The sequence below is a fragment of the Lepisma saccharinum genome, chromosome 14, assembly GCF_977018435.1.
Source record: "Lepisma saccharinum chromosome 14, izLepSacc3.1, whole genome shotgun sequence".
Classification (NCBI taxonomy): Eukaryota; Metazoa; Arthropoda; class Insecta; order Zygentoma; family Lepismatidae; genus Lepisma; species Lepisma saccharinum.
The window spans coordinates 59,421,575-59,436,979 of NC_139242.1; the positions used below are offsets into that span (position 1 = coordinate 59,421,575).

At 40.7% G+C, this 15,405-nt stretch overlaps 1 protein-coding gene across 1 annotated transcript; it reads right to left on the reverse strand.

Moving 5' to 3' along the window:
- Positions 1-1,054: 1,054 nt before the first annotated feature.
- On the reverse strand, positions 1,055-5,412 carry LOC145998930 (heat shock protein 70 A1-like). Its single transcript, XM_083135726.1, has 2 exons — positions 5,032-5,412; positions 1,055-2,990 (listed from the first exon to the last, which is right to left on the reverse strand). The coding sequence occupies exons 1-2, from the start codon at positions 5,206-5,208 to the stop codon at positions 1,245-1,247; spliced, it is 1,923 nt and encodes a 640-aa protein (XP_082991852.1). The 5' UTR covers positions 5,209-5,412; the 3' UTR covers positions 1,055-1,244.
- Positions 5,413-15,405: the final 9,993 nt, after the last annotated feature.

Here is a 15,405-nt window from a genome sequence, read left to right on the forward strand (position 1 = left end):
CTGTACATGCATGTGAATTAATTTAACATTAATTGCCCTAATGACTTGGTCTGGAAATGTCGGGGAATTTTGTTTTCACAAAATAGTAGACACCCTGTGATAGAATATTCAGAGAATTTATATTAAAATGCAAAGTTATGAAAGACAACTACGAAGTTAATAAACATTTTGGTGGGTGATGCAAGGATAGCACATGGAGTACTGGACTGCAGTCGCTACATCTTTTCAAGTATTCTCATTTGGCCACTTGATTCTAGCCAGCACCACACCAGAGAGAATGCTAACCATGATTGCACTATCTAGGAATAGAGTAAATTGCATTTGGGAAATGAAATTAACTACATCTTCGATCTAGAGTTGTGTAGCCAAGTGGTTAGCAACCTCATTTTTGATGGAATTAGTCCTGAGTTTGATTGAAAGTGGAAACTCAAAACATTTTGGTGTTGACCAATGAGAAGTTACTTGAAACCAATGATAGTGGGTTCCAGTCTCTAAAGCCAGGAAACAGCTCTGATGCATGGCCCTCAAAAGGCTATTTCACCACAGACTAGGTTTGGCATGATAAATGCATTTAAGTATTGTGTAGGTAACATATATATCTTCGCATTTGTTGATGGTCCTATTAATTTAGAAGGACCACTGGCCTCATTAACGCAGGTTGCAGCATCTAGGTAAGAGTGATGCACTATCATCTCCATTGTAGGCAGTGCAATCTGTTTTAATGAGGCAGTGGTCCTTTGAAACTAATTGGGCAGTCAACAAAAGCAGCAAACTGGAAATACAAAACATTACCCAGACAATAGTAGTAGTAGATCTTAAACTATACAAGGAATACAAACATTTAAACCAAAATTGAAATGTTCGAACTTCAAAACTTTCATTTTAGAACATTTTACCAATTCAATTCTGTAAAAATAAACTGTGTAAATTTAACTATAAATTTATTAAATATAAATAAATACTAAAACAATATTATAAACACATATTGCATACTTATAATGCACTGTACATCTTTCTAAATAATACATATTGAAATCACAGTATCTTATGAGAATCATTAATACTTTTACAAATTACTTCTTTGGTAAGTTTCTTTATATAACTTTCTTTTGTTCACTAGTTCATTACAAATTATCCAGTACTTAGTCTGCTCTCTCCATTGGAGTTCCTGTTACATTGAACTCAGAAATACCTTATGTAATTTACATACACACACATATTCATTTCAGGAACCCTTGTGGCACTTAATCAACTTCTTCCACTGTGGGACCCTGTTGGAAGTTGTTCTGATAACCAGCCTGCTGCCCACAGCTGCCACCCTGTTGAGCCCCCTGGTGCAGCTTCATCATGAGAGGACTACACTCTCTCTGTAGTTCCTGCATGCGGTGCTCTAACTCATCCTTCTCAGCCAGTGAATTGTTGTCCAGCCACCTCAGCACCTCGTCGCACTTTGAACGAAGCTTCTCTTTGTCAGACTCACTAAGCCTGGAACCAGCTTCCTCCGCTGCCTGCTTCACACTGAAGATGTAGCTCTCCAGTTGATTCCGAGCGGACACTCTTTCCTTCTGCTTCTCGTCTTCCTCTCTGTATCTCTCTGCTTCCGACACCATCCGGTCGATCTCTTCTTTCGACAGGCGACCCTTGTCATTTTTTATCACAATGTTCTTGGAATGGCCGGTGCTGGAATCCTTGGCGGACACGTTCAGAATGCCGTTTGCATCCAAGTCGAAGGATACCTCGATCTTCGGAACCCCTCTCAGAGCTGGCGGGATGCCCGTGAGGTCAAACTTCCCCAGAAGGTTGTTGTCTCTGGTCATGGCTCTCTCGCCTTCGAACACCTGAATCGTGACAGCTGGCTGGTTGTCGGCGTAAGTGGTGAATGTCTGAGTCTGCTTGCAGGGAATTCGGGAGTTTCTCTCCACGATCTTAGTCATTACTCCACCTGCAGTTTCTATTCCAAGAGAAAGAGGAGCGACATCCACCAGCAAGACGTCTTGGATTTCGCTGCTCTGGTCTCCACTCAAGATGGCTGCTTGGACTGCTGCACCGTATGCCACTGCTTCGTCTGGGTTGATGGACATGTTCAGTGGCTTCCCACAGAAGTAGTTCTGCAGCATGCTCTGGATCTTTGGGATGCGGGTGGAGCCTCCAACGAGAACCACATCGTGGATGGAAGACTTGTCCATCTTTGCATCGTTGAGAGCCTTCTCCACCGGATGAAGCGTCGATCTGAAGAGGTCCATGCAGAGCTCCTCGAAGCGAGCCCTGGAAATTTTTGTGTAGAAGTCTATTCCCTCGTAAAGGGCGTCGATCTCGATGCTGGCCTCCGTGCTGCTGGAGAGTGTACGCTTGGCCCTTTCGCATGCCGTACGAAGGCGCCTCAGGGCTCTCGGGTTGCTCGTCAGGTCCTTCTTGAATTTCTTCTTGAATTCCTCAATAAAGTGGTTCACCATTCGATTGTCAAAGTCCTCTCCCCCAAGGTGGGTGTCTCCTGCAGTTGCCTTCACCTCAAATAGCGAACCTTCATCAATCGTCAGAATTGACACATCAAACGTTCCTCCTCCCAGGTCGAAGATCAGGACGTTCTTTTCACCCTTCAGGTTCTTGTCCAGACCGTAAGCAAGGGCAGCGGCTGTCGGTTCATTGATGATCCTGAGCACGTTGAGTCCTGCGATCATACCAGCATCCTTGGTGGCTTGTCGCTGAGAGTCGTTGAAGTAAGCAGGGACAGTGATCACAGCATCTGTTACCTTTCCTCCAAGATAAGCTTCTGCTGTCTCCTTCATCTTGGTGAGCACCATGGAGCTGATTTCTTCGGGGTTGAATCTCTTTGTTTCCCCCTTGAACTCAACCTGGATCTTTGGCTTCCCACCGTCGCTGGTGACAGTGAATGGCCAGTGCTTGATGTCAGCCTGGATCTTAGGGTCATCATAACGTCGCCCAATCAATCTCTTGGCATCAAAGACTGTGTTCTTTGGATTCATGGCCACCTGAAAAGAACAAGACAAATATGTTTTGAGAATACTGCACATAACTACAGTTATACTAAAAATAGAAATAGTTTTTAAGTCCAATTTATGCACAGAAAGATTAATGTGGTATCCAAACCACTATGTGCTTCCACTGAGGAGTAGCGTGCCCAGGGGGAGGAGGGGGGTTTGATGGGGGCCATAATCCCCTTTGGCCCCCAGTATTCCAAAAAAAAAAAAAAAGAACGAGAAAGGCAGAAAATGTGGAGCAACAACTAAAAAAAAAGTATACGTACCTCCCCACCTTTCAAAAATTCTGGGCGCACCACTGCCACCTGGTATCAGAGACCCCTTTATTCCAGTGCCACATTTAAGAAAAATTAATCTTATAAAACTTTCATGTGTGCAATGCACTATGCCAAGAAGGCACATAATGGGTGGATATAAGGTCCCACATTAATAAATTTTCAATCTGATATAAGGTCCCATATTATTAAAATGTCAATCTAACTTTAACCCAGAGAGGTAAACCTCACGGTTTAGTTGGGGGGGGGGGGGGGTTCAGAGGTCATGACTCAGTTTCATTGCCATTTTCTTTTTAAAATATTTTTTGTCGTATTGTAAAACATGAAACTATAGAAAATGCATTGCTACAAGTAGAAGATGCCAATTGCTAGAAAAGTACATGAATCACAAGATTAATATAAAAGCTTTCATTAACTGAATAGTGCACACAGTAACTGATTACAACATGAATAAAGGGTTGAGGGTGGACATGAAAAATCATTGACAATGCCAACTTTCGCTCCACCCTGCTTCTACTTATTCTCTGACAGTTTCGTCACTGTTTTGTGAAACTGCTCCAGTAGGCATAAATTAATATTTTAGAATATCCGCACATCTGAAGGTTGCAGGGGCACAGCCTGTTATTCACGTTATTACTCCCACCCCAGGGTGTCCCCCTGAAACCCAGTAATCAGAGGCTGAGAGAGCTCCAGAGATGCTTTGCAAACTACTAAGATGTTAAAGTATTCACTACCGTTACAGTGTTGTGAGAGATGTTTTCTGGTGTGGTAATTTCTGCTAAGTATACAGTAGAGTCTCGCTTATCAGACATAAACGAGCCGGCAGAACGTCCGATAATAGGGAGGTGTTAAGAAAAAGCCTAATAAACGTCAAACTAATGTTATAATTTTACACATTACGAACCTAATACAGTAATAATGTTTTACAACAGTACAGAAAAATTTAATGCCACGCGTAGAGTCGGGAGAAACTAAAAATAGACTACGCTCAGGCTCGCAACTTGCAGTTCTTGTTGCCGATTGATTTTTTTTTCGGTGGCATGTCGGATAAACGAGACACTACTGTATTGTGATTTCCTATAAATATGTAACAACTTATTATTGTTATTGTTAAAACTACTATGATATCGGATGATGCTGCGAATGATTTTCCTGGTGGAAAAGGTTAAAGATAAGTCGTATGCAATTGTTTCATTCAGTGAAATTATTTCGTTGCCAGATACCCCAAGTGTGCAACAACAAAAGTATTAAAACTAAACCCATCAGTCCTGTGTGTATCAGGATAGTGTGGGTTGCCTGCATCATGTCATGTCAATTTCGCAAAGTATAAAATGTGCATCGCTAGGGCATAACTTTGGAGAGCGGGGAGGACACTTAACTTTATGAGTGGGGCAGAGTCAAACTTGGGACTTCAGGGCGCAGATTCGACAAGTTTTCCATCCCATAAAAAGTCCAGAACTATTTTCCTAAATAACTGACATTTGCACAAGCATAAATACTGTGCTCCTCAGGTCCCGAGGTTAACAAAAGTATCTTTAATTTTTACATGTTTAATTTGCAAACTGTATTGTTGAATGTGTAATATTTTAATATGTATTTTTAATTTTCTTTTCTTTTGTACTTTTTTATATTAGTATTTATATACTTATTATGACGAAGTCTATTGCAATCATGTTGTCTAATGACTAATAAAGTATTCTATTCTATTCTAATAAAGTGCCCCCTCTATAATTGCTGACATGTCATTTGACACTTACCTGGTTCTTGGCGGCGTCTCCAATTATCCTTTCGGTGTCTGTGAAAGCGACGTAGCTGGGTGTTGTCCTGTTGCCCTGGTCATTGGCAATAATTTCAACCTTTCCCTGTTGCCACACACCCACACAGGAGTACGTGGTGCCCAGGTCAATGCCGATCGCTGGAGCTTTTCGAACCATTTCGTCCTTGTCACTTCTCAACGTTCACCAACACAAACAGAAGAAATTTTGTGTGTATCACTCGCAAAACGATTGCAGAATAGCGTGCTAAAGCTTCCACTACTTGTCTTCTGTTCGAATATTCTCTTGTTGCTTTCTGATAGAAACTACCGCCTTTCGCGACGAATTCGGTATATATAGAAATCAGCTGGTATTCGAGTGACGTCACGAAAGTTCTCGAAGGACGTGATCGACCTTGATCGACTCTTCTAGAACGCGCCAGAACGTTGTCAGACTCTTGCGTTCCCATTGGCCGAGCGCTGGAGGCGTGTCGGTGACGTACCAACTTCCAGCTATGTAAAGATCAGTAGAGAAGTTTCTCGAAACAAAGAGAATTCTCTTTGTCTCGAAAGTTCGACGGGTACGCTACCTACCACTACACCATCTGAAAGGAAGATGGGCTATTATTTCTTATGTAAATTGATATCTCAATGACAAAGAGAAATTTAAAACTCTTGTACACATTTTTCCCCCCTCTAAAATTGTGTTCTATATAAACATATTTACTTCTCTTTTTTCAGATACAAAAAGTCAACGGCAAAGATAATAGGAGGCAAATTGTCTTTCGCGTTTTTCATTACTTTTTTTATTCTAATGGAATTTTGTTCATTCGATGTAGGTATTACCCTCTGCTTATTGACGTCTTTATTTCAATTCATTATCATCACATTCAGTGACGGCGCCAGGGGAAAGTGACTTGGGGGCGGAAAAGGGGGGGCAGACACATAAAAACGCCTGAAGACACGTACACATTTGTGTGTGTGTGTGTGTGTGTGTTATGCAAAAAAAAGTGAAATTGTGTTTATACCGAGTGGTACTTTTACGAAAGGAATAAACACACACTGGCTTCTCAGCCTATGTATAGGATCGGTGGCAACCCACCATCCTGAAAAAAATTGGGGAGCTACGAGTGAGTAGCGTAACCAGGTCACGGATATCCCCTATAACCAGTGGCGTCACGTGAAGTACATTGTTGGGTGTTCAAACCAGAGGTGCCCACAGGGGGATTTTATGACACGCCTGCGTCATGGGAATTTTTGGGGGGGACTAAATTTTATACCAATTCTATATATCTTCACACAAAACTGGGGGGATCGTATCGTTTGATTGACTTATTATTGATTTTTAGTTTAGGTTATTATGTATAGTTTTTCTACCTACCTGTGGGTGATCGCGGCGATAGAGTTGAAATGAAACACCACCTCTTATGGCTTTAGAATCGGTTTGGATGGAGGGGGGGGTGGTATTCGCATTAATACAAGGTTAGTCGAGCAGACAAACTGTGTAGAATAAGGTTGACTAACAATGGCAGTGAGCCTAAAGTATCTAAAGTAAACATATATTGCTTAAATATGTCTGTATTATACAGTGGCGCAACCACAGGAGGGGCAGGGGGCTATTGCGCCCCCCTAACCTTCGACGAAAGTCAATTCTGTAGCAAGGGGGGACAAACATTGACGACCAAGGGCCCCTGCAGAGGGGGCACAGAGGAGTAATTGCCCCTTCGATTTCAAATTTTATGCAAATAAAAATTCATTTTGTAAACTTTTCTTCCTTTCTTCTCGCATTATCTGCTTTTTCATTTTCGACAAGTTCAGAGCTGTAGGCAGCTAGGGGCGGCGGGAGTCGGCCATGGGCGCCGAATGATCTAAAAAAAAGTTGTAAAAGAAATAATGCCATGGCGTCCAGCGAAATAATTTGCGCCCTATTAAATAAATATTGTTTTCAATTGCAAAATTTTCTTGCTCGCTTCGTTCGCTTTCTACTTGTTTTCTGTAATGTAATGTATTTAAATAATATGTGTTGTATATTTGTATTGAATAAGCTTTAAATGCGTACACAATTTAGTGTTGACTTGTTGCATATGTATTTTCTATTTTATGTCGCTCCATGTTGCATGTGTGTAAAACATATGTTGTACATGAAAGTTACACATGTATCTTCGGAATGCCATTCAAAAATACAGATTGTGTGCTTTATTTCCATTATTAGCTAATGTGAAATTGACGGTGTTGAAAAGATATTTCAAATAGTTTGTCCCAAACAAATGCTTTAGCATAGACTTCTACCCCCTTTTTGCGTAATTTATGAGGATAATAACGTCTTTGACACTACTACTGGTAGTAGTAGTAGTAGTAATAATAATAATACATCCATTGTTAATATTATTATTATTGGTACGTTTATCCTGGTACTTGTCCCCCCCCAGACAAAAATTCGTGTTTGCACCTCTGGTATTATATTTTTCCGCAAATTTTGTCTGACAAAAATAATTTGAGTAATGAATTCGGCATAAACGGGGGGGGGAGTGCGTCATGGGCCTTGTGGGGATTGGGCACCCCTGGTTCACACCCAGCCTAAATTAAGATAATATTTTCCCCCCCCCCTCCTTTCCAGACCGAAATAGGCTGCAAACACATAGAAAATCAAGAAAATCAATCGTTGATCACAGTCACAGAGAAGAAAACGCTAAATGTCAGTGACACTGATTAAGTGAGCATACAAAAAAGTTAACAATTGTAGAGTACAAGGAAAAAATAATAAAATAAAACAAAACAAGAAATATGAATATAATAATGCATGCTTCATGAAGAATACCAGCCTGGGATATCTTATTGTGCTAGCCACTCCGCCAGAGTGCCCAGCGATAATCCATTTACGAAACACGTCGATTTTCATTTGTTTCGATTCAGTGGGGACGATTGAGTTCCAGAACTATTTCCGGATCCGGATCCGTTTTGCCATCCCACATGAGCGCTTCTTTGGAAAGTAAGAATGTGTTTATAACATATTACATACATTATGTATGCGCTATTTGTGATTAGTACACTTACAAGGGAGGTCTCCCCCTCCGATTTCCATGAAACTTGGCAGGTGTGTAGAGGGGCCCAAAGGAAGAAATACGTGTTTTTGTGTTTCAGCTTTAAAAAAAATGGTTTTAGGAGGCAAAACCCCCCTCAAATGTCAAGATGAAGACAAATTAACGCAAGGATCTGACCCCTGTGTGCCACTCCGATTTCAATGAAATTTGGCAGGTGTATGGAGGGGGTCAAAGGAAGAAGTACGTGTTTTTGTGTTTCAGCTAAAAAACGGTTTTAGGGGGCAACCCCCTCAAATGTCAAGATGAGGAGAAATTGAAGTGGGGATCTGACCCCGAAACCACGTAAATATGGCATAGGAAGAAACAGGGGGCATAGGGCCTCTCTATACACCTGTCAAATTCCATGGAAATCGGAGGGGGACACAGGGGTCAGATGATCCCCACGTCAATTTGTACTCATCTTGATATTTGAGGCGGTTTTTGCCGCCTAAAACAGTTTTTTAGACGAAACAAAAAAAACACATATTTCTTCCTTTGGGCCCCTCTATACACCTGCAAAGTTTCATGAAAATCGGGGGGGACACAGGGGTCAAATGCCCACTTAAATTTGTCCTCATTTTGACATTTGAGGGGGTTTGCCCCTAAAACTGTTTTTTAGCTGAAACAAAAAAACACGTATTCTTCCTTTGGGCCCCTCTATACACCTGCCAAGTTTCATGGAAATCGGAGGGGGACACTTAGATAACCTCCCTTGTTAGTCTTACACTTTGTAATTATATAACACTACATATATTATAATGTTTTATTTTAATTTGTAAAACTGTAACTGTAAAACTATTGTATAATTTTTGTATAACATTTCTATCTTTTATATGTGTTAAAGGTTTCATCCTGGAATGGAATGTCTCACATATATGTGTATTTCCATTTCCAATACATTCGAATGAATACATATTCGTTTCAATGGGATTTACAAAATCACCTCTGACATTTTATGTTAAACAAGCAAGATTATTTTTGTGACGAGTGTGTTAGCCGATGAGTAGCAAAGTATTTTAGGAGCAACACTGAAAAAAATCTTCAAAGACTAATTAATGAAAAATTTCTTTGTAATCGAAGATCATACCTTTTAAGGTGTGGTAATATTATAATGGGATTGAGATACGAAACTCTCGGACCCGGATCCGAATCTGTTTGGCCATCCCTATCCAGAACCGGGGGGGGGGGGGGAAGACAGTATATTTCTTCCCTCTGTATATGTCTTCCCTCTGTATATAAGGTTTAGCATAGTCCGGGGGGAAAAGGCGATCACTGTTGCCAGCTTCGCTCTTTTCGAGCCAGATCTGGCTCTTTTGTGCACTCTGACTGTGAACTATAGCACCCGCCCCCTGCCCAACTATCATGCCATCACTGCCTCCGGTTTACATAGACAACTTCTGTCATAAGTATACATTTTGCATGTGACGTGATATTGTTATATTGGCTGCGTCGCCCCACCCCCTCTTACATCCCCAGCTACTTTTTCTTTATAGCACCTTCGCTGACGTGAAGAGGACGTAATATTGTTGTCCGGGAATACTTTATTTTCGATTTCGTACGACCATCGGTGGATTATTGAGATGGATGATGCCGTCGGATCTAGACGCTGAAAACTAAGAATAAATTGCCATCACTTTAAAGCTAACGGTATTAACAGCGCCCCCTCCCCACCCACACCCCCACTCATTTGACACCTAAAATTACCCCAGGAGGCACTTTATCCAGTTTCGTAAATCTCGCTCTTTGAAAGTCTTTACTCCGTTTACGGTGAAATATAGCACTTTTATGTGCATCAGGTTTGGCAACACTGCCAGGATGGCCGTAGGAGGCAAGGATAAATATACATCTCTTATGGGAGTATATGGAATATCAAACTTCCGATGGCATAGAAAAATATATCAACGGAAAAAGGACAGACTGAAGTAGTGATTGACAGACGGAAATGTCGTAACTTCCATTTGATTAGCCGTAACTTTAAGTTGAAGTTGATTCCCCATAAGGAATATATGGGTTTCTGAAAATTCTTATCATATTTTTCAAACATCGTATCTAGTTTAATAGTCAACTTTAAAAAGCACTTTCACTTGCAACATAGAAATTCATACTCTATTGAACACCAGCTTTTTCCCTCAGTGGCACTGCCCATTCGGACGATATTGGTGCGAAATTGTCCCTCATCCCCTTAACACCCCCTCGCCCGTCCAAACCAAGGAAAAATTACTAAGGTAAACAGTTTGAATTATTGAAATGCTTTCTTCTCTTCTTATTTAGTGTTGGAAATTATTTTACCTATTCCTAAGAATTAACCCCGCCACCATTTCCACTAACCTTGATACCAACAAATTATCATTTTCAATTTCAATAGCTATTTGTAATTTCACAGCAGCTTTCCTATATTTCGTTGATAAGTCTCTGGCAATGATCAAACTTCATGATGCGAATTGCAATTTGCGATACTTAAAATTATTGTTTTAAAGTTTACCTGTAGGAGTTTATAACAATTACAATTTCTTTTCAATAAAAATATAATGGATATTTATCCATACTCGCTTACATGTGTACAGTGGGATCCATGAGTATTACCGTGCAAATTGTCCATCACCATGTTCGTGCACTTTATTTGACCCAATAAGAGCTTCAAGAATTAAAAGAAAACTCAAAACAAGCTGTTGACAACTTCTGCACCAGCATACATAAAAATGCATCGCTTAAAAACACACAGGATGTAAGAAAAAAATTAATAAAAATAGTCACGGACAATTTGCAGGGTAATACTCATGGATCCCACTGTACCAAGATAAATATTATTTGGCCGAGTCTACTGCCACGCATGATCAGCAGTAGGAATAAGCGTCAAATTTGCTCCTGCCACGTAATTCGTCTGCTAAGAGGATGTTACAAATCTTAAGAACAGATGAAGACGAGAGAAATGCAAGTTTATGATTAGTGGGAATGAATGTACAGGTAATTTAGAACCTTTTTCTTTAGAAAGCATTTAGCGATATTATGTTAATGCTAACAGAACTTAACCTAACTACGAGAGCATTTAGGTTTATTATTAGAAGAATGCTAAGAGACCTAACCTTAAAAGATTTTGTGAAAGTAATCGCTACAACTTCACAGTATGTGTTACAGACGTAATTGCATACATAGCATGATGAAATCACGATCAAAGACCGAGTTTTCTGCCACGCGCATCTATTTTGAGGTTCCAGCAGAAAAAGAACGTGGCAGCAGACACTACCATATTAATTTTCTACTAGCAGTGTCTTCGTCTTCTTTCTTTTTGACTCGTCTACGTTATCTTAAGGTTTAAGCAACACATTTAAAATGTCGAAGTAAGTGTAAATCTGTTCATTTTGGTGATATAGTGTTTGGAAACAAAACATTCGCCATATAACTGCAAGACTTCCGGTGTGCGACAACGTTTTGCAATGGAGTTGTTGAAGAAGTTTGCGGCCTTAATTTTTGGCGAAATGGATTGGAAAGGAAAGATATTAGGCAAATGCATCGAAGATCTTAGGAATTACTATAACAATGCAAACAGTGCTTGCCTTATATTTGAAATACTAATATCTTTCCAATACAAAAGCTAAAGGAAATGAAAAACAAAATACTTGGGAATAGAAAAAAAATTGTGCCTCCGCCGCTATCCGCACATTTAACAGTTGCTGCCATCTGTTGACAGTTTCTTTCGGAAGGAGCTCGAGCTCCGATCTCCAGTTTCCCTCTTGTTTTCTCTCGGCTTCTTTAGCGGAGGAAATTGGTAAATTTGAAGCATTGTGAAGACTTTATGAACGAAAAAAGCTGCTTTGTAAAATAATTATCTTGAAATGTGGTGTTTTATAGAGCAGAGAAGAAAACAAATTGAAGATTATCCGGTTTCAGTTGGGGGTTCGTGTGCTCCATGAACCCCCTTGAGGCGACGCCTCTTCCTATAACGACTCGGGATTCGACGTGATGACGCCACGTCACCCCATTACTGTTGGAAGATCTCCAGTAGGAAGAAGTCTGGCAGTCGCAAGATAGGCCAAGGACCTTACGGGCTGTAGAGCCACAAGCAGTTTTTTTTTTATCCTTTGAAGGGGTGTTAGAAACTTTGGGGTGAAGTTTGGGAATGTTAAGTGCATATTTTGGACCATTTTTAAAATGTTCACTTTAATTGAATTTGTTTATAGATGTTTTTAGAGATTACCCCTCCCCCTCCTTTCCCTTCACATAATATTTCAAAAGAACAAAGATGTCAAATGCAGGAAAGTGGAAGTAGATTTTTGTGATAATGTTAACATTTCAGTCTAACGCTTAGACTATTGCTTTCCGATAATGTATAGTACTTCATTTAATCAATCGATAGATAAAACAAGAGATGACATTGAAAAACACAAACTTTAAACATATTATTACCTTGGACGGAATGACTCTATGCTCCATCCGTCTCCATGTTGTAATTTTTCGAAAGAACAGAACAGAAAATCTGCTATTCCTTCTGCCCTGGAATTGGTTCCTACACATTAACATGGGAAAAGCAATCGGTGTTTACGCATGAACAAAAGCATATTAGTACACAATGTAATACGCGTGAGCGATGCACACGAAACCTACTTTATTATTTTAACGCTCAGTAATACAAGAATTTCCAGCGATTACCATTGAATTTACCTTCCATGTGGCCTAAATGTAGGTGGCCGACTCTATTATTGTCACATGCTGACTACTATCTCTGCAAGGAACAAGAAAGAGCAAATTGGAAGCAAAAGGCATCGTGTCGCAGTGGTTAGCGCGCGTGCTCGATATTCCAGAGGACCAAGGATCGAATCCAGTTTGTGGCGAGAACTTTTTCAGGAACCTGCCGTCATCCTCGAGATTCGACTACTTCAATCATTAAGACTACTGTGATCGTCAAGTCCCCGGAGAAACCAATGAAAGAAAAAAATAAAGGAACAAGAACGACAGCAATCTAGTAATTGATATAAGTTGAGAATAGGCTGGAAAAAAATTATTACGGTTGCGACGGGATCGATCATTGGACCTCACGTACATGGAGCAAGTGCGGAACCACTGCACCGCGATGTTTATTTTTTCGCTTCCAACCGTCAGCATGGAAATGAAAATAAAATAATTCTATCGTGCTCTTCCACGCCCTGCTGGGATAGATCCTTCGACCTCTGAACATCTGCTCTAACCACCGCGCCACGAGGCCACTTAAGTGAGACCTGTCATCCATGGAATCTTGACCTTCACAAAAGTCTGGAAAACGTAATAACTGAATGCTTCAAGTTGTTAGAGAAAATTTCTACCCTTGTGGAGGCTTGGCGATCCTTGGACCGTTGGAATACCAATCATTCACCCAAACCACTACAGCACTGCTTCCTGCTCGAGGCATTTGCTCGTCGTTGTGAGTAGTGGTTAGGGTCGAACTGATTCTTGTGCAGGGACTTGCTTCACCGTTTGGGTTTGAGCTGTGAGGGAGGAATGTTCTTTTACGCACAATATTTTCAGTTAGTCAAATCGTGGACATGTCTAGCGACGAAGGCTGCCCGTAATGTTTGACGGCTGTGGCCATTTGGGTAGGATTCGGACATTTCTACTTGGATGACTACAGTAGGCGCCTTAGGCCGGAATGACTATGCTTCGTCTGTCTCCATGTTGTAATTTTTCGAAAGAAGAAAGCAGAAAATCTGCTTTCTTCTGCCCTGGAATTGTCCCTACACATTAACATGGGAAGCACACAACTAAAACAAGGCAGCGTGTCGCAGTTAGCGCGCGTGCTCGATATTCCAGAGGTCCAAGGATCGAATCCATCAAGTGTCGAGAAACTTTTTAGTAACCTGCCGTCATTCTCAAGATTAGACTGCTTCAATCAACAGACTAAGCAAAGCGTCGAACTAAGTTTGCAGCAGGTTTCATGTATCAATCCGCGTGAGAACTGAGCTCAGAATCTTTTGTGGCAGTCTTGCCTCAACCGACGAGCTGCTTACATCGTCGACAGAAAAAATCCAGTATTGCCAACCGCACAAACACATCAAAACCCGCATGCATGTCAAGCAGAATGTATTTTTGCTTCTTTTTGTCTCCTGAAATTTTATGTAAGTGCGAAATAACTTCTAAACATGAGGGCATGTGTGTATATTTCGAGCAGGAAAAAGAAAAATAAACACAAAAGTAAACAACAATAGGCCCCTCTTGAATTTAATGACAAATTATTGCTTTTGGTTTAGAAAGAAATACATTTATGAAAAACTTGGCTGCTTCGTTCGCAATACATCCATTACTGAAAGACACTCGCTCACTTCACGTTATACCAGTAAAAAAAGCTTGATTTGTTATTGGTGACAATCAGGTACATTGTCTGCTATGACTCTGGTTTCAATTTATGAATCACTTCACTAAACCAGGATTCAAATCTTGGCCTGTCCATTTCTTACTGATGATCACCCTTTCTTTGCACAGAACAGTAAATATGCACCTTCAACAAAGACGTCATTTCCGCCAGTGGGTGAAACAATAAGCCTCCCCCTTCTCTTCTCGTCAGTTTCTTCAGCCCTCGCGGTAGTTTTGCATGGTGGTGTCCTTCAATGTTTGGTTCAATGTACCCCTGCCCCCTCAGAGTTAAGCACGTCTCATCCAAATAATAAACATGTTTCTTATCACGTCGATATCTTTTAATAACGCGGAGATTCTGTCGTCAAACAAACAATCGTGTCCTCTTCCTAAACTTAAACCGCAAATCATTCAGCACCCGTGATACGGCAAATCACCTCACACCCTGTTTTACTTTGTGGTCACCAGCCAGCCCCTTTCCACATGTTGCACACCCAGAGTATGGATTCTAGGGGTAGAATTTAGGGAGGAGTGTTTTCCCTCAAATCTTCTCTGAATGACCTTCAGCTGGTCAACCTTAGCCACAACTCTTAACTGTATGGGGATGTTGCAGGTGGAATGGCGTTCAAGACCAGGGGTCAGCTAACATTTTTTTGTAAAGGGTCCAACATTAAATATTTTACACACTGCGGGCCAAGAGGCAAAATGTAGGATTTTTTTAGGTTTGTCTACTTAAAAAAAAAAGTACACAATAAAAGCAAGGAGGGCCAAAAGGGCTAAGTAAAAATCAAAGAAGGTAAAAGGAAACACTCGCAGACAGAAAAATTCAAAATTTTCGCTAATTTCATAGCATCATCGGTGTGAGAAGAAATAGACTGAACTGGAAGTTTGGCAGGAGTATCTTCCGTCCATTTATTCTCACACCGATGATGCTATGAAATTAGCGAAAATTTTGAATTTTTCTACTGTCCGGTGAG

Coding starts and splice junctions, on each gene's coding strand:
- LOC145998930 (XM_083135726.1), bottom strand. CDS start 5,208: ATGGTTCGAAAAGCTCCAGCGATCGGCATTGACCTGGGCACCACGTAC. Junction 2,991..5,031: donor GAGACGCCGCCAAGAACCAG/GTAAGTGTCAAA, acceptor TGTTCTTTTCAG/GTGGCCATGAATCCAAAGAA.